The following is a 24,690-nucleotide window of genomic DNA, read 5'->3' as shown; positions in this document are numbered from 1 at the left end:
GTAAACAGGAACTACTAAATTCAACTGCTCCCATGCTGGGAGCCCTGAGTGGCTGCTCCTTGCCAGGGAGGACAAGCACAGTCACAGCAAGCAAGGGTGACTGCAGGCACTGGCTTTCTGCAGAGCTTCCCCAGCTTTCAGTTCTTGCTTACCATAGCAGGATGGGCACCTTGATTTCAAACGGGAAGAAAATCACCCATCATTTCACTTTCACACCAAAATAATGTAATTCAGGCTCCAAATAAGATTCACTTGAAGTCAAGGATTAGAAGACTCCTCCTTCCTTCTTGTGCCCTGTTTCTCCCTAGGTATTACACATCACTGAAGGATCCTAGTGAGAACTGCTCAAAAGCAGCTCTGGGACACTACTAATTTTCCCTGCTCTCCCACCCACTAAAAAAACAAAAATGTGGCTTTTTTTGTTTGTTTGCACAAACAATCAATGTCATGATACCTTTAGTTTCAACACTTGCTCCCTAATAAAATAAATAAAAATGGAAAAACAATAATAGTGTTCAATCCAAATCATTAAAATTAAAAAAAAAATTAAAATTTTTCAATGGCAATTTTTTTGATCATGGCAGGTGATTAATTTTGCCCATTTACTTACATAATACTTAACAAGTATTATGTAAGACAAATTTGTCCCAAGAAAAATTCAAAATCTCAGCTGTGTAATTCTTAATTCTAATAAAGAGTATATATGTCAATTTCTAATAGGCTTTAAAATGAGAAACTCACACATATTTTTTTGTTACAGGAAACGGGAGGGAAATGTAACTAATTAACTTTATTAAGTAAACTCATTGTATAACAACCTATTTTAGCTGCTGTAATGAAGCAATGATAATTAAATATTCTTCTTTAATGGAAAGGACTTTTTAGAAGCAAAAACATACACAAATATTAAAATAGGCAAGGCAATTGAAAATGCTTGGGTTTAAATTACATTATTAGATTACTCTGGAGCTTTTTCACTGTTGAGGCAGACATAATATTGCTCATTACTCATCCTTCCAATTATAAGTATCTGTTCTTGTTGCAAACCTAGTTCATAAATATTGAAAGCATGATGTAAAGTATTGCTATACAAGCTCACTTCTACATGCTAGGAATAGGACGAGCTGCTGGTTCATTTATTGGTAATAATATACTTACATAATTATGCATAATACTAAAAACCTCATTATCATTCCACCAAACCTGTAGCAAACACGGTTTGCTTAGGATTGCCTTTCAGCAATTATAGGTTTCTAAATTCAGTCATCTTCCTTCTAAATAAACAAGTGAAGCAGCAATTGGCAGCAGCTAATGATCATTTTAGAACAAACAGATGAGAAGCCATCTTCAGAGATCTCACCTATAAAATCCACCACCTCCTTGGGCAAAGTTGGCCATACCAGTGACACTGTCACTAAAGCCACCGTCCCCTTCAGATCACCTAAACTAACACCTAACCAGAGCCTGGTGAGGAAGGGAACAAAACCTTTGTGAGCAGTCACACACCTCCACTGAAGCGTAAAGCTGAACTGACATTTTACTTTGGGAAGTCACTTCAGTCTCAGCAGATGCAAAGTGTGTCAAAATCTCTTTTTCAGGTCTTGCTTAGCACATCCCAGTTAACTATACAGAAATAATTTTCTATACCATTTATACATGAAAGACTATCAGCCATTCAGGTTTTGGAAAGGAAATTCCAAGCAGTTCATTCTCAAAACTCCCCAGATAATAATGCCTCTCAGCCACCCAGTGATAAAACTGAGCTCTAAGCATGCTTTGCAATATTGCTGATATAAGAGTTGACATATGCCTTAGTTACAAGGTACTGCATTCTAAACTATTTTCTACTAAGTTCTTTCATTCAAAAGGAGTAAGCTCCCTTTCTCTTCTTACACATAAATGTACAGCTATACATTCACCACCAAAATGTTTGTATGGAGAATAAATTTATCCTGATCTTCAACTGTCAGACAGAATTTTTTAAGATTGACATTTCTTGCTTTGCAGACCACCGTAGGTAAAGTTAAAAAACTCTGTCATGTCTTCACCTGGCAGACATGCATATTTTAAAGAAAACTAATTTGAGGGACCCAGAGAATTCAATGACTGCCGTGTTCCCTTTCAGAGGCTATCCTGCGTTCAGCATTTAACGTACTACCATAACACATTTTGCAATTTAAGGTACTACATGAAATTAAATTTCATTCTATTCTTTCAGGGTCAATGCTGAAACCAAACACTTCTGATAACCTCAGACATTTCACAAGTATTATTTTCCCTAGGGAATCATCACCAACCTAGCAACCCAAAGTTTCCATTATCTGAGAACTCCTGGATCACTAATTGTTCACTCCTAATTTCGTCAAGATAACTCACTCAGATGTCTTTTATTATGTTTGTAAAGGTCAGTAGTCATCAGTTCCACGATATCCCTTTATGAAATAAATCAAACACAATCCCTTTTAGGTTAGGATTCAGTCATTCAAAAATGTACACCACCATGTAATTTTAATCACATGAATATTTTGACTTCTTTCAATGCAAATTACTCATTTGATTGAGCTAAACCACGTACAGGTGTTAAAGTAACAACAAACCAAACATTACAGATACAGAGCTCAGTAATGCCAATTACACAGCTAGATTGCATACTCAACCAGCCCAAATTTGTACTCTTAAATGGGCAACTGTAATTTTTGCCTCTGCACATTCAGACTATGCACTGAATAGAAACTCTATAACCAAAGGAAAACACGAGATCCTTGCAATCATGCAATTAAAACCATGTATCATGCACACCCACAATAATTCATTTCAGGTTATGTGCCCATTCTCAAGCATTATCAGATAGCATTCACTGTTTGATCAGACTATAACTTTACATTACCAAACAATGAAAAGAGATTTTTGTTAAAAAATTCTGTCATCTCAATTTTTGTCATCCCTTCTTCCCCAGCAGCATCTTGAGAGACTGCCTACCAGCCTAAACACTAAACTATACTTGGATCAATTGCTAGAAACCATTACTAAATGAGATTCTCAAACAGTCTCAATAGCTACCAAACACCATTGGAACCAAAAGAAGCAACCTCCAGCAGGGCTGGTTCTTTGCTGAAGAACAGCTTAGTAAATGCAGAAGAATGTGCCACTGCATGAAGCTTAATCTGTGTCTGTACATGGCTGGGAGCCTGAGTCTTAAACAACCTTTCTTAAACAACCTGTCTAAACAACCTGGATATAAAATCCAGAAACTTGCATCAGTGTAATAAGTAATATGTAAAATCCATCGATTTGAAATTAGTATAATAGGCAAATCCTTCTATTTTAGGGAGAAACATAGTCTATACATCTAATTTCTCAACCAGTTCAGAAGAATACAGCTAAATACAGCAGCTGATAAATGGGATTGCAAAATGTATTCATGCAAAGATATGCATGTAAGTGTACACTGACCATTACATAAAATTAAGTATCAAGGCTTTTCCTATGTTAATTCAGTGTGTAAGTCATGAGCAGGAAAATTACTGAATTTAAAAAAAGGAATTACATTTTTATTACTGTCCCAATACCTGAGGTAAAAAAATACACACTGTATCAAATGCTCAGCAGGCTGCTGCAGCTGAATGCCCTCACCCTCAGAGTGCAGCACATTTACGTAAATACACCAGGTGAACAGCTTCTCCAGACAGGATTCTGTGATGCTGTGTGCATTGTCATGTAAAAATTAAGGCCTGCCCCCAAGAAACACACAAAATAATTCCATCTGTCTTAAGCAGAGATGTGTTTAGAGTCATGCTAGCCATCACTGTACTTTATAAACACCGTGTCTTACAGACTATACTACAACAATATTATTATTAATCTGATATACTGAAAATCTAACAGTGTCTAAAGTCATTTGTTCATTTTAAATTACATCTTCTTGGACCCATCTGTAAAAACTAGGAGGTTAATTATGATAGTACATTGCATAATTCCACAGCTAAATGCTGAAGTAGTTTTACATAAATGCCATATGTTTGTCTTAGAAAAACTAAAAAGATTAGGAGGCCAAGGCCAGTACTTTGGAAAGTAACAGTCTCGACACAATTAGATCCTTACACTGTCTACTATGTAAATTGAAGTTTTAATTAATAGGTTAAGCATTAGTCATGGAAAAACTAAAAAAAAATCCCAAATTCTAAATTGCACGCATGAGACATTTTTTTACTGATATCGCTTATAAAAAGACACTCTGCACAAGCCAATCACAAAAAAAAAGGTAATTTAAACTTGATCTAAGCTTTTCATCCAGGAACTACCTGTTAAGTACTTCAGTCCTGTCCTTCCCTACATTGCTCTCACCTATTTAAAGTTACCTGATCACATCAATAAAGAAAAAGCTCCAATAAACAAACCATAACTAGGAGGCAGAGTACATTTGAAAAGTCAACTCAACAGTCTAAGGTGCTTCAAGAGCCTAGAGCCACTTCTCCATCTCTGAATCTGGTTTAGCCCAGCCTTCCACTTTTAGCCTACTCCACTACATAGCAAAACCTCTTATGGCCATCACTCTCCTGAATAAAGTAAAGGGTTATTTTGGCCTGATTCATAGATCACTGATGGCAAAGAGAGCACTTCCATAAAATTCAATACACTCTGGATCATGTCTAGAACATACAGTCACTTTACTCACCACATATTCAAACACAAGTGTCAAGGTCTCCTTGGTGTGAATGATGTCATGAAGCAGCACAATGTTTGCATGTTTCAATCCTTTCAAAAGAGAAGCTGAAAAGCAAAACATATATGTTATCTTAAAGAGTATCCAGATATTTCATATTGATTTCCTTTCTTTTTTTAGTGATTTAAATGAGCATCATAACCTGACAACCAATAACTCAGTATCTTTAGTATCTTCTATGTTCATGAGTTTCACACATCCTGTTTTTGAAGATCACACCTTCCTATTCAATGCTATTTTCTCCACCTTGCTGGTCAAACTCAGCCTCACTCAGGCCAAAATGAGCTGAAGCAAGAGATTCTTCCTTTACAGAGCCTCCTCTAAGTGAATCACTCATGTCAGAGCAACCAGACACCAAGAGCACTCCTACACTTCAAGTTGTTTTTTTTCTCTCAGACAGAAGTCAAGCATGTCTCTTCAAAGCATGATCTTTCCTATCCAACACAACAAAGTTGCTGTCTAAATTTGGTGCAGTGTCTATCCTAAGAAAAGGGTTTTAAGCAATAATACTCCTTTCTCTCAAATATAACAACAGAGATTTAATGAATCATTTTTATTAGCCCCTGAGAATAAATACATGGTATTTTCTCACTATATTTTAAAGCTCATGTTTTCAGAAAAGACAAAGTGAACTTTCAGGTAATCTCCTTCACTAACTTTTTTTTTTACAACCTAATACATATTTGATGTTCATTCCATATTACATATTTAATGTTCCACAAGACGTGGCATATTTTAGCAATATATGCTGACAAGCCGTGTGTTGTTACCAATGTCATTCTGTTGTCGGTGCCTTGTCATCTCATGCATACATCTGAGCAGGACCATCAGTCACCCTAGCCAGTAAATAATAGATACAAAGACATGCAAATGAGTGGCACATTTCTAAACTGAATAATGTGGAACTTTCTTCTCTCACCCTTCTACTTTTGTCAAAGAAAAAAAATGAAAGGCCAAATGTGTGTCTCAATCCTTTACTGTGCAGAAAGGAAACTGCAGCGCTTCCACAGCACTGTTACCCCTTGCTGCTCTATTCAGAGTTTTCCATCAGGCTGAGGTAACTCCAGGGGTCATCTGGCTTTGAATTAAGATAAGTACATATCATCTCTCATACTGGTCTTTAGCAGATCAATCTGACAAGTTAATCACTCTAGGAAGCAACACAAAGGCAACATGACTCTGGCTGCATCAGTGTTCCTCCACAAGCATCCTTAGCATCAAACTCTGGGATTCATCCTAGGCAGAAGGCAGACACCAAAGAGGAAAATACCATAAAGCTGCTTCAAAGTGAGTATCATCACAGACATCATGAAGACAGGACTGTAAACCTGCAAGGAAGCTCTATGACCAAGAATGAGGCAACCCTACAATCTGAATGAAGAGGTGAGAAGAAAAATTTCAAGAGTTTGCTTTAGCCTGCACTCCAAAGCTCATGCTATTTAGAGACCCAGCACAGAGGAGTCTTTCCTGTGCTCTGATTTTGTTGCCACTGAGCTGTAAAACAGCTACTGTAATTACAAATAAGAATTTTAGACATTTGATCAGTGCACGCCTAGAAACTGTTAACATCCCACAAATTAAATAGAGGCCTTTTTCAGAAAAGAAGACCTGTGAGCAATTTTCAAGGGATCCTCATCTTAGAATTTGGACAATTTCTTAGAACTAAAGCTCAGAAAGATTTGGATATGCTGGTGTTTTTTTAAAGACGATGAGAAATTGCTGCTGGAAAAAGGCATGGATACAAACCAAAGATAAAGAACAACTGTTTTGAAAGGTCTCTTCTAACAGAAACTAGAACTTTTAACCTGGGAAACCATAAGAAGATTTCACCTGAAGTAACTGAGGTTTTCACCAGCTCTTTCCTCAAACCTTATTGAACAACCACACATTCACAGACACTGAACAAAAAAACTTCCTCCTAGCACAGCCTGTGTCAAACTGTAATAGCATTTATGGCCTCTGTCAGCTTTTGCTGTTCAGATCAACACCTGAGGCCTTTAATTCCTTTAGTTGTCCATTACTTTGTTGCTAGAATCTCTATAAGGGTCATTAAAACTTAAACAGTACATTGAAAGCAGCTTACCCCTTTGGTCCCCTCCCCCACTCCTACTTATCTTCTCTAATATCCAATTCTCCCCTTTTACAGCCTCAAGAATCAGCATCTGCCATATATTACAAGAACTACAAAATATCACCTGCAGGGTGAAATTTCTGTCTTCTCCATTAGTCCAAGTGAAATACAGTAGGTAATACAGCACAGAGAGCAAAATCATCTTAGTTGTGCTAATTTTACTCTGCAGAAAAAAACAATTACACTAGCAATTTATATTGTGAGAAAACAAATATAATGGTGAAAGTAAGAATTACCCCACATGTTCTTCTATCAGGACTTACCATTAAGATTGCCTGTCTTGGGAAAACACTGGGTTTTTTTCTTAAAAACAAACAAACAAACAAAAAAAAAAAGTGGGCAGGAGGGAAATCAAAAAGAGAAAGAAAAGGGGAGTGGGGAGGAAATTAAAGAGAAAAAACCAAGTTGTATGAAACAGGTAAGCTGTTTCTTCTTCTATAAACTACTTAAAAAATAGATGAAATATGAACCATAATATTGAGGTTTTTTCCAGAAAAACAGCTTTTCAGAACAAATGACCTCTACACCTCCTCTTTTGGGCAAGTTTTTACAGGAAGGGGATAGAACTTTGGATGAACTCCACTAACTCAAAGACAAAACCCAGAAGTCCACATCCAAAAGAACAAAAGGAGTCCAGAGAATCTGTCAGCATCAACTTGAGACAAGGCTGACTTTACCTTTGAAGCTGCCAAGGCAGCTGCTACTGGAGCTCAGTGAGAAGTCAGATGCTGCTGTGCCTGGTGTTACTTCTAGAAGAAAATAATTCTGTCAGAGAAGGCCATCTCCACCCAGTGATTATTACCCATGGATTTCACAGAGTTGTTTTCTTTTAAGATAAAAGGACTAAAATGTTGTTGAAAAAGCATTGCAACAACTCACAAAAGTGGAACCAATGTGCTAGTACTCACTGTACTCTGAACATGTATTTTTAATAACAAAATTATACAATACTGCTTCAAAAGTACTGGCACTCTTTTTTTACCCTTGGTATGAAATGTAAACAGATGGCAGCACTTTTAATTAATTTCTCCAAAGAGTTCTGAGGAGGAACAGCAGCAAGGAATGTTGAAATTCATTTTTAAAACATTTTGGACAAAGTATTATATGGGTTTGAATGGCCAGGTGCTTTTTCTGTCACCTGTGTTTGGACAGTCCTACACAGCCATTTCCAATAGTAAACCCCAGGGAAGGCAAATTGTTGACACACTTCAACAATTAACAACATCCCAGATGATGATTTCTGTGACTTTTACACAAGCTCATGATCGGAGTTGCTAAATGTACCAACACTCCACACTTTCCATCAAGGGCTAATAACCATATTTGCATACTTAAAGGAAACACATTGCATTTGCTTGAATAACCATCACAGGCTTTGCTTCCAACAAAGCCTGTGATGGTTACTTTGCTCTCATCTATTATGAGCTCCTGGCAAGCTGCCATATCGCTTGTGCTGGTCAAGGAGGTTTTTGCTGTTCCCAGATGAGCTGGATTCTAAAGTACACTCACTCCACAAGCAAGGCAAGCCAGATGGACTGCAGCCAAGTCTTACCCAAAACCTGAGTAGCATCAGTAAATCAGTGCTTCGCTCCCTGTGGGGTTTGCAGCATCAACTCAAGCCTGACAGACACTCCATTTAACAAAGCCTTGTGACTTTTAGATCAGCCTAGGCATGGGAGTGTTTTGAAAAAGGCTATTCCCATATCTCATAAAGTAATACTTCACAGCTGTTTGATAAATCCAACAAAAGTAACTATTACTATTGACTCCCAGGTCACATGGAAGAACTTTCCATAAGCAAAGATAGTAGTTGTGGACATGGTAAGTACATTAAACTCGAACATTAATTATGATCCTTTGATCATCCATTCAGTCTTTCAATTCCTGAGTATCATTTTATTCTCACTTTGTGAAAAATCACAAATCTCCACTGTGGCTTTAGACAGAAGAATAACCCATGATTTTCAAACTAGCTGATATTTCAGTGACCTGGAAATTTTTCTCAGCAGCAGAACTTGGCCTCATGCTGCTCATATGCACCATAACGTACAACTGCTGATGATGTTCTCTCATATTTCCACATTTTCAACATTTTTTCTAAAAAGCGTAACTATAAAAATATCTTCTTTCCTCAGTAGCTGGGGTGTCTTTTGGGATTACCATGCACCAGTGCTAACTATTGCTCATGCTGCTACTCACATGCAGTGTTGACCCTTTCTCACTGCCACTCCAGGAGGATTTCTCTCATCAGGAGACTTTTGAAGACTGCACGCCATGGAAGCTTGCACTTCTCTAATGCTGTTAAAGCAACTGTGCATCTTTGCTGCCCTGTTGGATTTCTGACACACCAAGGAACACATATTCTAGTCAGTAACACAAATCTGTGAAAGCAAGTAAGCTGCTGTGCTTCAGAGCCAAACAACTTATCTTTAAAATTCTGCAGCTTGTCACACTCTGCAGACACAACGGTGCTCTCTGTCAGAGTGCCAACTTCCTTGCATACACTGTTGGGATCAGTCTCTGAGCTCTCCTGGAAAGGCATCCTTAGTGAGAAAACATTCATGGGGTTTTATTCTTATAATCATGTTTTCTGAACAAACACACTCAAATGTGTCTCACTGCCTGCACAAACTACAGTTCTGCTTCTCTCCCAGCAACTTATTTTCAATCTATACATCTTTCATAGCAATTTTTAAAATGTGGCCTGAGAGTACAACGTCCCATATACTTCTCATCCACTTCCCACACCCCAGGGTGTGCACAATGTTACTTAGAATTCTACCACAGAGACAGGAATTCAGCACTCTGTTGGTTTTGCAGCAATAAATATGCAGTAATTTCCTCCTCAGAAATGCAGTCCCCAAATCTACACTTTGCTGTTTTCCAGTACACCCATCTGAAATTATTTACTATGAGCAAATAACTTTGCTTTCTTAAAACCCTAACATAACACAATTCAATTCTGTGAAAACTGTACATCCTAGGTAAGACCACACTGACCAGAAACTTCCCATTTTCTCACCACAGGATATATTCTGCAGAATAATTATTATTTATAGCACATATGTAATCTCAAGTAATTGATTTTAGAGCTGCATACCTATAAACACAGAATTAGTCAGCTTCCATTCTGATCTTAGTGGACATAATGCAATAAGGATAGGTAGGGCGCTCTTCAGCTCGGAAAACTTTTTAGGAGGAAGTTTCATAAATTGCAAAAGAATTTGTGAGCTACAGAAAGAAGAAAAAGCAGAACAGAAAACTTTAGATGGGTTATTAGCTTAGCTCAATTGCCTTCTTTACAGCTAATTTCACCCTGATGAAAGTCTCTTCTAGATCTAACAAATAGTCCTTATTCGAGTTTTCTTTAAGTCAAAAAAATGACAGTCTGCCATTAAGGAAGAGCTTCACATGCTTGCAAGAAAGTACTTGGTAGTCCTTCAACTGTAGGTTGCTTTGCTGGAGGGACTACATGGATCAAATTAGCTTCATTTACCTCCTCAGCTTCAATTCAGGCTTACATGAGAGACCTGAACTTTTAACCAAATATTTTTTTTGTTTCTGAAATTTCTTCTTGCTGCTCCTTCTTGAAAGTGTAGTATGCTATTAGAGAAGAAATACAGAAAAAGAGGGTGTGAAGCAATGCATAGGCACCCTCAAAGGTTCTTCTTGTTACAGCTGTAGGCCCCTAAGCAAAAGGCAAGTCACAAACCTGCTAAAATCTCTTTGCCTATTGAACTGGAAAAAAACACTGGAAGGACTGATCAAATAAGCTCTGAACAGCACTGCAATATATTATTCTAACAGTTATAGAGAAGACTGCTGCCATATGAAATGAATGTCTCTTTCATTACATTTTAGATATAAATACATGCATTGTGCATTGTTCCCAGTGCTCTTCCAACACAAGTGCAGATGGAGGTTAAAAATAATGAGACGTCATCCTATTAAAGCCAGACTCTTTTGGAAAGCAATTACAATATGCTACTCCTATCTGGTAGCAGCCAGTGATATTTTGCCTTCCCTATCCATTTCAGTATTCAAGAGGAGGAAACTGTGTAAACCAAAAATATGCAGTGTTTATAGAAAACAGCTCTATAATGCAGGTAGCCTGTGCAAGCAGGAACATTTCCATTACTTTTTGATGCACACATAGCATGACCAGGACTAATAACACAATCTATTTATAAAACCATCACTGGTTGGTTTTAGCCCTGTTATTGTGATGAATTTCAGACGCTGTCTTCACATAAATATCAATCTACCTTAGGATTACTTTGGAAGCTTTCAACCTAAATAGTTCCTCCCCATCTCTCAAAAACAGGCTTTAATAACAACTTCTGTAACCCACAGAATAACTTTCCCTTTGGAAAAAAATCCAAATTCCTCAATCCAGTATTTTGGAGTAGAGATTAAAAATCTGGGAAGAGGCCTTTAAAACAGAAATACACACTTTGCCATCTCTGTGAAACTACTCTAAATTTGGTTAGCTTTGGTAAGCTTTTGTCTCTTTAGGTTAGCCTGACTGTCAGCAGTGTGAAAGGAAGGAGGAACACCAAAAAGGGGAGATGGCAGGAGGAGCTGTGATCCACAGGGAAGTTAGGACAGCTGGTAAGGAGAAAAAAAAGCCAGCGGAGAAATTAACATCCTTCACAGGTGGAAAAATGCAGGGAGTGGAAAGAGCACATAGGACAGGAAAGGGACAGGATGCAGAGCACGGGGTGAGCAAACACGTTTTGGGGGAAGTACACAAGATCCTGCAGACACTGGCACATATTCTCCACTGATGTCCATACAAGAACCCAAGATTCCCACTGCTTTCTGCAGGAATCAGTGAAAGCATCTGGCAGTTTTCCTCATTCTCCTGCAATTTCAGCCTACAGAGAGAAGCACCCTTCAAAGTACCAGTTAACATTTCAGTTTAAGCAGGATGTGTTCATATGAGAGCCAGCAAACACATTGAAACATTAGAGTGAGATGCAACACCTGAAAGTGGAAGAGAGATTTCCACTTGCTTTTTCAAACAATTGGAACACGACTTCCACAAAAATCCAAATTAAAATAAACAATGCTAGGCCAAGTGTTCAAAACAGAGATGGACTACAATTACAGGGGCTGCCACAATGCAAACTCTGAGATACCTATTCCTGATGTCATTACCATGAGATAAGCCAGAGTTTCAGTTCACAGCTGCTTCACATCTTTCTTGCATTTATCTCACAGTTGGACAACCTGCAAATTCACAGCCCAACTTCTCCTGCAGTGGCCAACTTGTGTGCTTGTACCCATTAACTGTTTGCAGGTCTTTAATTTTGTGTTATAGATGGAATAAATACAGTGAAAGGATCTTGGCCATTCATGAGAGAAGGTGGAAACTCTATGAGGTCTAAGCCAGAAGAAAATCAGCCTGATCTTCACCCTTACCTTACCACTGACTAACCATAACTATAAGTCACTAGAGCTGATAATATTACGATGCTCCTCATTTTCTGAACATTTACACTTTTGATCTTCATTCACATTTCCCAGAGCAGCAGAGTGCATACAATTATTACAGAACCCCAAGCAACACTGTACACTGATATTACCCAGCATTATGCAAGTACTTTGAAAGTCATCTCAAAATCATCATTCAAAAGGACTCTTGGCAAGTGGGGTGCTGACAAGATGAACAAATATTTAAGTAGTCAGAGTAGAGTGACGAGTGTTCTAGAAATTTTCAAAACCATCTGTGTTTTAGTAATGCACAGTAGGTGCCTATAGCTAGAGCCACCCATCAAGAACATTAAATTAAATTAATCGATCATCATCTGACACAGGCAAAGATCACACAGCAGGAGCAAACATGGTGCTGTTGTGTAATTAAGGAAAGAACAGTAGAAGAAGAGAGGCCAAATTAAGTTTTCACAGGTAAACTTATTTCAGACAACTTCTGAATGACTGACTTTGCAACCATAATAAAGATCCTCTGCTGTAAATGGTGTATCTGCAATATTAGTATTACATTGTCCAAATGAGGGAGTAAATAACCAAGTACCAGCCTCATGCTCTGCTGAAGTCAATGAGCATTTTGTTACTCACTTTTACCAATGCATCAAAATGACAAGAAATCACTTAACCTTATGTACCTGCAATGAATATTTTTTTTTGTAATCAGAAGACAGAAAAGCATCATAGGAAATAATTAAATTGCATTGACATGAAACTCAGTTGCCTACTAGCACACTTGAGCCACTACTTACAAATGAGGAAGTCTACAGAAAAGCTATTTTAGAAAAAAAATTACTTTTGCTCTATTTCTCAGTGGGCCATTTCCTTCAGAAAAAAAAAAAAAGCTGCACAAAAAGCAGACTCATTTGTCAGCACACCCTTCAGGCAGCAGGAAAAAAAGGCTTGTGGCATATGTCTTGCTATTTTTCAAAAAGGGAGCGAGACAGGAGTCTTTAAAAGATCATGTCAATTTTCTTCTTCTGGGTGGGTGAGGCTCAACATGCCTCTTTGCCCATAAGTGGAAAATAAAGCTGGAATGCTCATAGCACTGCTGTGTCTTTTGTGGAATGGTTTAGATGTTAAAGAAAGGCAGACTCAGAAAGCTAGCAAGCAATTCGTTTTACAACTATTTTAGTAAACAAAATCAATCACAATGAAAATAAGGCATACTGCTCTGTAACTGAAAAGAGAAAAACACGGAGTATATATATATAAGAAAAGAACAAAAATGTCATAATGAAGCAAATGAAATGCAGTTACTGTGTAACTTGCCCTAAAAAGCAACACAAAAAAATGAACTATTAGGCTCTTAAGTATCATTAGAATGAAGGATGCATGAATAATATCTAGAACATTTAAAAAACATGTTTAAGGACAGGAAATAACCTTAATTCAGACTAGATCTCTTTGATACCTTTTATAAGATTTGTAATTGATTTTCCTTTCCCATCTAAAAGTATGATAAGCATGCAGACTACAAAATGGCAATATTCCCTCGAGTAACTTGTAAACTAATTTCTACCATGAAAAAAACAATACTGATGAAGCAAGTTTGCAGACACTATAGCAGCAAAACCCAGGTTTAACTTTTGTTGAAGGTTAAATTCTTTTCCAGACTAAATTAGTTGAAAGAGTATATCAGCAATGGACAGCCATGCTTTACCATGACCGCTAAAACCCTTTAGGTGCCAACACTGCTGGACATCCACTATGCAAGTACATAATCTGAAAATTTTAAGTGTTTTTTTCACATGTGAAGGCTCTATCAATTCACAAGGAGCAGATATATGTTCCTCCTTCTGCATTTGCCCTGTGGTAAATTGTCTAGGTATTGTCTTGGTTCTCACCCCATCACTAAATTGTCACTTACTCTTGCAGTTCACAGTACCCATCAACAGTGCTGGTTGAATTCAAAGGGCAGGCAATGGAGAGGAAACAGAAAAATTGGGAGTCCCAGGATTTTTGCTTTATTCACCTCAGAATGTAACAATATCCAAATCAGTATAACTGCAAACTTTACAAATTCACATTTAAATGGCAGTGAGACCTGTTACTGTCATGGCACTAGCTAGAGCAGAATCTGCTTATTGAAAGGTTGGGGACATTGTTCAACTTGGAAATATGTTTCATACAGGACAAAAATCTTCATTTAGGCAAAAGCGAGCAAGTCCTGTATGTTTCTTTAAAAGGCAGCTGGCCCTCATAGAGAGCCAGAGAAGTGCCAGAACAGAAAAGATGAGCTGCAGGAATGTCTCAGCTTCACGGAGTTGACAGCCATAGCTGACAGTGACAGGGTGCAAAAGTTAAGTGATGCTCAGAGGAGACCTAGTTGAGGTAAGGTAGTGATTTCTATCCTCCTATTTTTGCTAAAAACATACCCATAATTTTTGAGTACAGATTTAAAATTACCTGTGCAGATGTGTGACATGGATCAAACTATGGATCTAAATCACACTGGAAGCCATTCTGAGCAGTGACATAATTAAAGCACTCCTGAGAAATGTGAGAAAACACATTAAAAGGATCTTCGAGCATAACCCATTAACACCACAGGTGGTAAGAATTTTTTTTAAAGGACAACTCAACAGCTTGTCTGTCTACTACATGCAGATATAAAACATCCAGCCCCCTTGAAAATATACTCAGTTCTTCCATCCTGTTGTGTCATTCATCAGTTATAATTACAGCAATTTACCGTTTGCTTTTCCAGATAAAATTCTTTTTATAGAATCATAGTAATTAGCAATGACAGTAGCAAAATTGATAGCCCCGGTTCTTAAAGTTCTCGTTCCTCTAAAATGACACTACTGCCTTAAAAGACTTTAAACAAATGTCCTCATCTTTTCCAATTTGTGTCTAACAGTGTTTGTTCCAGTCAAAACAGGTCAGCTCTTTTCCAAGAGAGAAATAGAGAACAAATATGCTCTTTAATGTTGCTGACCTTTTTTTCAAACAGTTCTCTGAACTCATTCATTGAAAGGTGGCCTTCAAAAGTAAGACTTCAGATCAAGGAAATGCTTTTTCTAGTTTCTCTGAAAATTTGTCCATTTTCTTAAAGTTTACATCTAGTCAATAGAAAATTGTACTTTAAAGCTGCACTTAGCAGCTAAAATATTCCAGAGAATCCACCCTCCTTGTATGAGCCAAGAACCCTGGAGTACAACACCTGTTATAGATAGCACAGGAGAAAAAGTCTAACAGTTTCCCCAAAATCTCAATCACAAACCTGATTTTGGCTGAATGCATCTCCAAATCCTGTATTCCACTTCTGCTTCCCCCTCTTCAACCCTGCTAATGAAAAAATGGTGGGAAATGCTAGCCCTGTCCAATTAGATTTCCCATTCTCAATGCAACAGGCTCTTGACTGAGGCCAGCTAAAGTCATCAACCATTCCCTTTTGCTGCTATTGCTTTCTACCCTGGTGCTGCTTTGAATGACCCTGAATTTGCATTCTTCCAAGCTCACTGTGATAGCTGGTGTAATCCTCACATCAACATTTATTCTTAACCTCCATTTCTCCTAGTTCTCCTCCCTAGCACTGCCCAGGTATGGACAGTGCCAAGCATTCAGTGGGGCAGTCTTCTCCAGGCTGCTAGAGCATGTCAGAAAGGGAAACAAGAAGGCTAGAAGGAATACAGAAGGAAAAAGGGGACAAAAATGCATGGATTATGCATGTAGAGTTTTTAACTCTGTCATTATGAGGAAAAAAAATCCAAAACCAAAGGTAAATGCAAAGCAGAAGGTTTACACCTGTGCAATGAAAACTGCTACTTAACAAGCCAGTGTCACAAAGGGACTTTCATAGGCTCAGGAGAAGCTAACAAGCCAAAATCCAAGAGCTTAAATCCTGGTTCATCGATGAACATAGTACATGAGCCTAGAGATACAGACAATTCTTTAGTTGTCTCTTGAAATCCTTCTTGCTTATTGCTATAGCTAAACAAAAAAGTGACTTGCTAACCAAACACAAGAGGCAAGAAGGTTCTCTTTCCTGAAGAGAAATGGAACAAAAAACAACTTGGGGACCTTAAGCAGCAGGACTTAGAAGAAGCACAACAACATGCCTAAATTGTATTTCTCTATAACTTCCATTTTCAATTAGAAAGACAAAGCTAATAATGTACTAACAGATTGAGTGACTGAATCAATAAGTACAGCAGAAACTGTTCCTGATGAGCTCATTTTTCCTTGCAGAAACAAAGCAAGGAGAAACATCAAACTTCAGCTGTTAATTTGATTTGACCAAGCACAAACTGAACTAGACCACTCAGTGAATGACTATGTTGTCAGTATGGGACCTGAACACCACAAAACTGCTGGATTTAATCTCCTTATCAATGTAGCACTATCACATGGTCAAAGATGAAACACTATCATCTCGCCAACTGATCCCAAACAGACTTGCCTAACACAAACAAAAGACTCTACAGAGCAATGCAAGTGCACTGAGGTTTTAAGTTCAGTGCAAGCAACAATTTCACACACACTAAGACCAAAGTTCAGGAATATGGCAAAGCCATAATTGCTCTGAAGTAGTTTCTGACTTCTGAAAGCCTTTGGAACGTTTGTTTGGGTTTTTTTTCCTCTCTCTAAAGAATTCTTCCAAGCAGCTCTTGAAGACAGCTGATCTGCAACAGTATTTTGAGATACTGCAAAAGGGCAAACACATTTTTAGTTTCTTCAGCTAAAGTGAGAACATCTTAGTATTCCAGAAAACACAGCCCAAGCACTGTAGAGTCCTTGGAGCTCTTTACTAGAGACTTGCTGCCTCATCACCTCATGCCAAGTAAATCAAAGAATGACTTAACAAAGCCACCAGATTTTTATTGGCCAAGTTTTTCTCCCAAATGAACACACTCTGACCTAAAAAAGGTGACAGGAATTACAGAAGCAAGCCTATTGCCCACAGGCACCAGTGAATCTTTTTCCTCCTTCAGCATGGCTAGTTAGTGTGTATGTTATGTCAGACATTCTGCAACAGTAAACTTTACCTCTAAGGGAAATTGATAAATAAGGAATACTAAGTTCTTGTTCCAACACATGCCAGAAAGCCTTGGCTAAAAATCAAGAATTGGTTGTACTGAAAACTCTAAGAGCACATTCCAGTTCAGATACTGATATTAAAATAGTGGCAGCCAAAGTGCTAACATTCACAAGGCTAAACACACTCCCCGAATTCACAACATGGTTCAATATTTCAAACAGCACCAGCCTTATGAAAGCAGAGCAGAAATATTCCCAAAAATAAAAAAGGAAGTATCAGTCAATGAAACAGACGCAGGAACCTTACTCATTTATTTCTAGTTAGGGCTCAGCACCCCAGTGATGACAGATCACAGACTCTGTGAGGTCCATCAAAATGCCTCTCCCCCAGCTGGTTTGGAAACTTATATATGACAGCCTGATAACATTTGAAACAAACTGACAGGATCTCCACTCATAAAAAAACCTGGTCTGAGGCAGAAAAACACATTCCTCTCCCAAAGTTCTCTGACCACAACAAACTACATCTAAAATCTTAAGAACCATTTACCTGAGAAGAAACTACAGTTGCATATCCACATCTTGAAGGTATCTTTGATGTTAACTGTACAATGAGTACTACACATTATCATGCGTAAAACACAGCAGTGTTTTTATCATTAGGGAGTGTATGATTACCTGCAGGTATTTTTCTGACATTTTGTTGGGCTTTAACAAGTGCTGTTAAAAAAACCTTGTCCTTGGCTTTCATTTCACTTGAGAAGCTTTTATAAACTTGTTTACATAATTCTCAGAGATGTAGATTCATAACTGTCAATGATTTTACAAGGTTAATGCCCTCTGTAATTAAAAGAAATGAATGAGAAACTCAAGTTTAAATTTATGCGCTTCAGTCAACCAGAAAAACAGCAAACTCTGCAAAGAACATGGAGGTATGAACCTGACCAAACTCACCTTTTGCTGACTGCTCCAAAGCAATGTACAGAAAAGAAGATACTTCTATTAATGATGCACTTGGACTCTGGAGTATTTTGAAACCTGCTATTCTAGGAACTGAGATTAATGGAATATCTAGTCTAGCTTCCAGATCTAGATGCATCTGAGACATACTTTTACTCCAGAGGTTAACAAACAACAAACACAGATACCAGAATAAAACTTTGTATGATACTGAAGGCTCAAAAATGCAGATTGTCTTTTCAGGAGCATATCTATTATGGAAGATAGCTTAAATTTACTTTAAACTTCACTTTATTTTTTTATTTGGACCTCTAGCTTTTGATTAGCATATTTTTAAAGAAATGAATATAATGCCTCAAAAATTTTTATATTGAATTAATTGACATACATTAGCAAGAAAAAGCCTAGATCACACCATGCTCTTTTTTAAAGGTTAAATAATCTGAAGCTGTAATCAATTATAACCAAATTTCTTTGTGGAACTGAAGTGAACTTTGGATGGCAGAAGTTTAAGAACTTGATTCAACAGTAACAACACATCAGGAATTCAGCCTAGAAAAATTTAAAGGGATAAAATCTCCTGATATTTAAGGGTGTTTTTTTTTAAGGTTCAAAGGTTTCTATTGCCTCAGAGAGGTTAGAAGTTGCTTTGTGCTCTTGAACTGTGATCAGGAGTTATTCACATGTAATTGAATGTGACATTCTGCTTTCTTGTCCACAGCCACAAAAATGCATGAAAAACATGAATGCATGGGCTGATGGCAAGATGGAACTATTATTAATGCAATTCATAAGCCTCTTGAACTACTGGCAGAAATATGACAGAAAGGTGGTAAAGTCTTGAACACAGATATATACTTTTAGAGATTATTTAGTTTGACCTCCTTAGCACAAGAAGCCTTTTCTAAGCTTATACATTTTTTACTGAGCATATCTTTAGAAAGACATCCATTGTCTTGCAACAGCCCAGCAGCATAAGTGCCCCAAACTTCATTCACATTTGGAAGAGTAGGAAGTCCATCGAATCCTTACACTGATAATTTAAGCAAAGCCTGCTTCATCAGACTTTTAATGGAGACAATACATTGCTCCCAAACTTATTCTTTGGTTTTTATATAGATTTGTACTAATTTGTGCAAGCAAGACTGAGAGACAGCAGTATTCAGACACACATCAATGCCATCACTTGAATTTTGTTTGTGAGCCACAGCTACAACCCTTAGCTTCTCCACTGGCATGCAAAATAAAGCATTTTTGATTATGCAAATAGTCCTCTGTTTTGTGAATAGGGCCTCAAGTGATTCAAATGCTAATTCAGTTAGAAACCTTGATGCAAAGCCAGTATTTCAACCATGTCAGCTTTATAACCAAGACTTTCTGAGAAACGTGTAATGGCAAATTGAAAAATATCTTTTAGAACCAGAAATACATAAAGTAACCCGGAGAAGTAGGAAAGTTTTTACAGCTTTCTGTCAATGGCCCTGCAACCTGCTGGGTTTTGCTTTGAGTTAGATGCCCCTTCAGGAACTGTCAGTTTCGGCATTGCTGCACTGAGAAAACCAGATATCAAGCAACAGAAGCAAATTTTTATCTTGTCCAGAGATTAACGTGTTATTTAGTTGGGGTTTACATCATCTTGTTTTCTTAATAAAACCTTCACACAATCCAGTGAATGCCTGCATGAAAATGTTCTTGCCATTATTTAACACATTTTTTATGCCCTCAGAGCACACAAAAGAGCAAGCATGCATCCTTAATTTCAGGGAAATAGGGGGAAAGGGAAGTGAGTCAGAATGTGTATGTGAAATGTGTAAAAAGCTTTTCTTTTTAGTTTGCAAGCAGTTTTGATTTATTTTTCTTCCCTTGATTAGTTGCATTTAATGTACTACAGTACTTTGTCCTCTCAGGTTCTAGGAGATATGAGGGAAGGGAGAATGTTTTCTGATGGAAACCAGCCACACTGGCACTGCCGTCAGCCTGTGTGCAAAGCTACCTGATGGTACATTCCCACCACCCTCTTGACTTCCTTGAATGCTCTGCTCAGGAAAACCAGCTGATAAATAAGGCTAAGTAGAACCTGTGAATCTAATTAGCTGTACATTAAAGTAATTAGCTGTACAACTAATATCTTAGCTGTACAACTAAGACAGGCTTCAAAGAACTAACCTGCAGTTTAAGTTGCCTATAGACAAACAAAAAGGGTGTTAGAAAGCTTCCATATGAGGTCCAAGGCAAAAAGTTAAATTATATAAACTACCTGTCATTGATGATGCCAGCTTTGAGCATCTCCTCAAGGCAAAATCCAGAAGACAGAATCCTTATTTGCATTAACCCCTTCCTAACTCCCCAAAGCAAAAGTCGAAGAAAACTGGTCTATACCACTTCAGCACTGATAAGGGAACTCTGAAACATGCACACAAAACCACACACTACAAACAGGCTATATCAGACCAGAACGGATACAAATCACCAGGTTTAGCACACCTAAAATATCCTTATTTACAAGGCTTCCTCCATTCATTTTAAGTTCACTTTTTTTCAGTTGGCTCAAGCTAAATCTGCTGCCAGCTGAGAAGCTGTGGAAGTTTGTGAGAAGTGGCTCAGACCTCAAAAATTCAGAAATACACAGTTCCAGATTCTACAGCTGAATATCCCATAGTGATGACTTTTAGACTCCACTGTCATGGTTTATATTTTAGTAAATGGGTCAGAGGTGGAAGGTCACACATCCTATTACCAGTCTCTGAACCATCCAGTTCCCCTTCATCTCAGCAGAAAAATGTGACACATTATCAGCTTCTTTTTTAGTATTGCTTACTCGGGGGGAACATTCTGAAGTAAAATAATGTGGATATTCATTTTCATTGCTTTGAAGAAGACAGTAAAGGTCAAGTTCTAATATTGAAATGCTGCTCTCTTCATATTGATTATAAAGCCTGAAAGCAGTAGCTCCACCCATGCTGGAAGAAGAGATCCCATTATGAAGCCTGTATTCCAGTTCTGTATAATTCCTGAAAGATAAATCTCCCACCTCTCCTAGCAAAAACTGAAAAACTGAACTGAAATGTTTGCAACACAATCTCCAGGCTATGGAAAAATACAAAAAAGAAAAAGGAACAGTGCTGTCTCCCAAAGGAATGGTCTCACCCAGAACACTGCCTACAGCATCTGACAGCAGGTAGACCAAAGGAAAAAAAAGGAGTCTGTGAAGAAACAGAAAAGAAGGAATATATTTTGTCTCACATATATAATTTTGAAATAAGATGTATTTGCTACCACTTTTTTCACTGCTTTGATTATAACTGACCTTTCCTTCCTATGAGAAAGGTATTAGTGCTTCTTAATGACTACAATGGTCGCTGCCCTATTACATGCCAGTACAAAGATGTAAGCTGCTGAAAATATTTCTCACCTATTTCAAAGTTTAGAAACAATTCATGCTTAAAATTTTCAGCAAATTACTGTGAACTATACATAGCATTTCACCAAACTGGGATTTTTTACTTCCCTGTATACATGACATATTTAAGGAAGAATTGAATCATTACCACAAAAGATGGGAATAAAAAGCAGCAAAACAAAATGCTGCAGCAGTCTCACCATCTCAGGCTGCCTATCTTCTCAACTAGCAAGTTTCTACTTATGTCATGGCCCCATCATTTGAAAATGAGAGTCATTTTCCATTTGATATAGGAGTGATTTGTTAGATATCAAAACAGAATAGTATCTTGTATCTGTAGAGACTAAAGGTGCTTAATTTTATAAATAAGTTAAAATTTTGAAATATACTAGTGGATTTTTCTCAAAGGAAGTAAAAGTACTTATTATGCTGTGGACAAAAGCATTGAGAACAAAGACATTGTTTTGGATCCAGCAGAAGCACATGCTCATGTTCATTGCCACACTCGTGTCTGAAGAACCAAGACAATTTTTAAATTATTTATACCCATCGAGAGACTTAGGATAATTCATTCATGAGCTTTCTGTGTTAGAAATACACAAAACTGTTCTGATAATGTTTATGAAAGATGACTGAAATCAGTAGCAAGAAGATGGTGGGATGTCTCAGACATGACTTTTGATGAAGATGGACAACTTTCATAGGAAGGATTTTTCCTTTATCCAGAGCTGGGTACATGACCAACTCACATTATACATTCTCTGGGTTTATCAAAGACAGTATGTGACCCTTCAGAGAGGATTTTGCTCTTTGGGGGACAGGGTTAATTGCTTTTCTAAGTCTTAAAAATATACAGGAACACACATATACACCCATACACTTTTTTCCATATATGTAGTGATGTACCTCCTTCAAGGGGGAGAGCTGCAACACAAGGAAACCAGACAACCTTCCAAAGTCCTTATTTTGGACTTTGCCCAAAGCTGAAACCAATTCTGCTGAGATACCACAGTCATCTCCTAGCTTTACATTCTAAAAAGACCATGGATAAAACTGAAGCTGACTAAACTGGTTCGAACACTGAGTTGCCACCTTGCTTTGGTATTTTTGACATCCAGGACCCAGCAGTGGAAAAACACACACGGAGATCTTGACAAAGACAAATGTCTTTGTGCAGATTTGAAGTCACCACTTTCATCCTCAGGCTAAATGATATTCTTGTCTAGATTATCCCTTTCGTAAAAGGGAGATACAACAAAGAACAAACAATTAGAAGAACTAGCTATGTTCAGGAGACATTTCTTTGCCACAACATCAGAGATATCAAATTTTTATTTCATCAGGTGGCCATGGAAGATACTGGCACTTGGATGGGTGCCTGAGGGTCTCCAAGCAGTTTCAGCTGAGACATGCCATCACTTGCTAGCACCTCCACTCATATTAAGAAGCTGGTTTCTGTACTACCAACTCAATCTGCTCCAACTGGGATATGGTCACAAGGTAAAAACTAATGCTACTTGGAGAAGGAATAACTTAGCTCATCTTTTTTGGTGGCAGAATGTGCTGGAAGAGGACATTAAATTTGCATACAGCATAAAAAGGCAGACTCTCAATAACTTCCACTCAAACAAGAAAGCCATGAGGGCTGCATAAGGGTTCTGTATGACTTATAGATGCATATTATCATTATATATGAAGAAAGGACTGCTGACCTTCTTGTATCCTCCAAATTCTGTGATAGTCATGTATTTTCTACCCTTCTTGTCAAACTATCAGAGACAATAAGAGCAGCAGACCAGAATTTACAAGGCAACAGTTCCAACTTCTGCATTAAATAGGGAAGAGAAGAAACAGCTTTTGAGCAGAAGTCTGCTCTAAGCAGAAAGCCCCAGGGGCAAAAAGCAAGTCAGAGAGCCCTGAAACCTAGGTCAGAGAAGACTGTAAGCAAAAGCCATACTGAGAAGGGTTCAATAGCACTTGTGAACTAATGGATTTGCAACCTTCCAGCACTGGAACTAGCACAAGATCCCTTATCCAACACTTTCCATGTGAGAAATGATGATGCACCGACAACTACTTCAGTGGAAGTAGGGCAGAGCCTGAAAGGTCTGCCATTAAGCTAACATAACAAGGATGAAGAAATAATTCTTGATGGCAAAATGATCCTATTAAAAAAAAATCTTTAAAGTGGCACCCCATTCTTTTCTTGCTTGAACTGTGCTCAAGAACAAAAGCCAGAAGAAGGTCACAGCCTGAACATCAAAAGTGCTGAATAAAGATTCAATTGATACAGTCGTGTTCCACCTCAGCAGGCCCCAGATAAAATGTTGGAGGGGAAATGAGATGAGGATAGAGGGAATGGCATATTCTGTGGAACAAGATAGTTCTGGATAATTCAGAATTTGCATTTGTACTTCTCAGAAAAGTGCTACACTTTTCCTAGATGATGGAAGCTCATTATAGATTTTAAAATTTATAACATGATTCTCAAAGGGAAACAGCATAATTTATGCTATATTTATGTAATCCCAGCTCTCCTGAAGGTTTTCTAATTGAGAAAACTGCTAATTTATTAGATGGTTTAAAAAAAAAAGAAAAGAAAAGGAAATACTATGTTCAGTCTGCGAATGGTCAAGTACAAAGAAACAAACAGGACAGACTTTTTCGATCTACCATTTCTGACCACCCTATGTGGACAGAAGCTCTCATTTGGCTCACCAAAAAGAAGTAAGTAGCACAGTGTAATTTGGACACCCTAAAAATCAGAATAAAATAACATCATAACGTGCACCAGAAAACTATCAGACGTCCCACACTCATCTTAGATGACAAGGAATTCAGTTCACCTGCTTCAGCCAGCCAGTCCAACTGCTCCCAGGGAAAAGCAAATGAGTACTGTCAGTAAAAAAAATTAGCAGCCAGTCAGGGTTGGAGAGAGCAGCAGGAGGCAAAGCAGAGTAAAAATGAAACTCCTGCTGCTTCCAAGCTCCATATCACATTGCC

The 24,690-nt window shown here is 37.9% G+C and overlaps 1 protein-coding gene across 4 annotated transcripts in view; it reads right to left on the bottom strand.

Moving 5' to 3' along the window:
• CDK14 (cyclin dependent kinase 14) overlaps window positions 1-24,690 on the bottom strand; it is a 342,320-nt gene that overhangs the window by 207,603 nt on the left and 110,027 nt on the right. For all 4 annotated transcript variants that reach the window (XM_050971254.1, XM_050971253.1, XM_050971252.1 and 1 more), the window contains one exon: window positions 4,676-4,770. In XM_050971254.1, the coding sequence (XP_050827211.1) occupies window positions 4,676-4,770 (95 nt within the window). The remainder of the gene's footprint in view (window positions 1-4,675; window positions 4,771-24,690) is intronic.

This window comes from Serinus canaria, chromosome 2, assembly GCF_022539315.1.
Source record: "Serinus canaria isolate serCan28SL12 chromosome 2, serCan2020, whole genome shotgun sequence".
Lineage (NCBI taxonomy): Eukaryota > Metazoa > Chordata > Aves > Passeriformes > Fringillidae > Serinus > Serinus canaria.
This window is presented reverse-complemented; position numbering and strand designations above follow the sequence as displayed.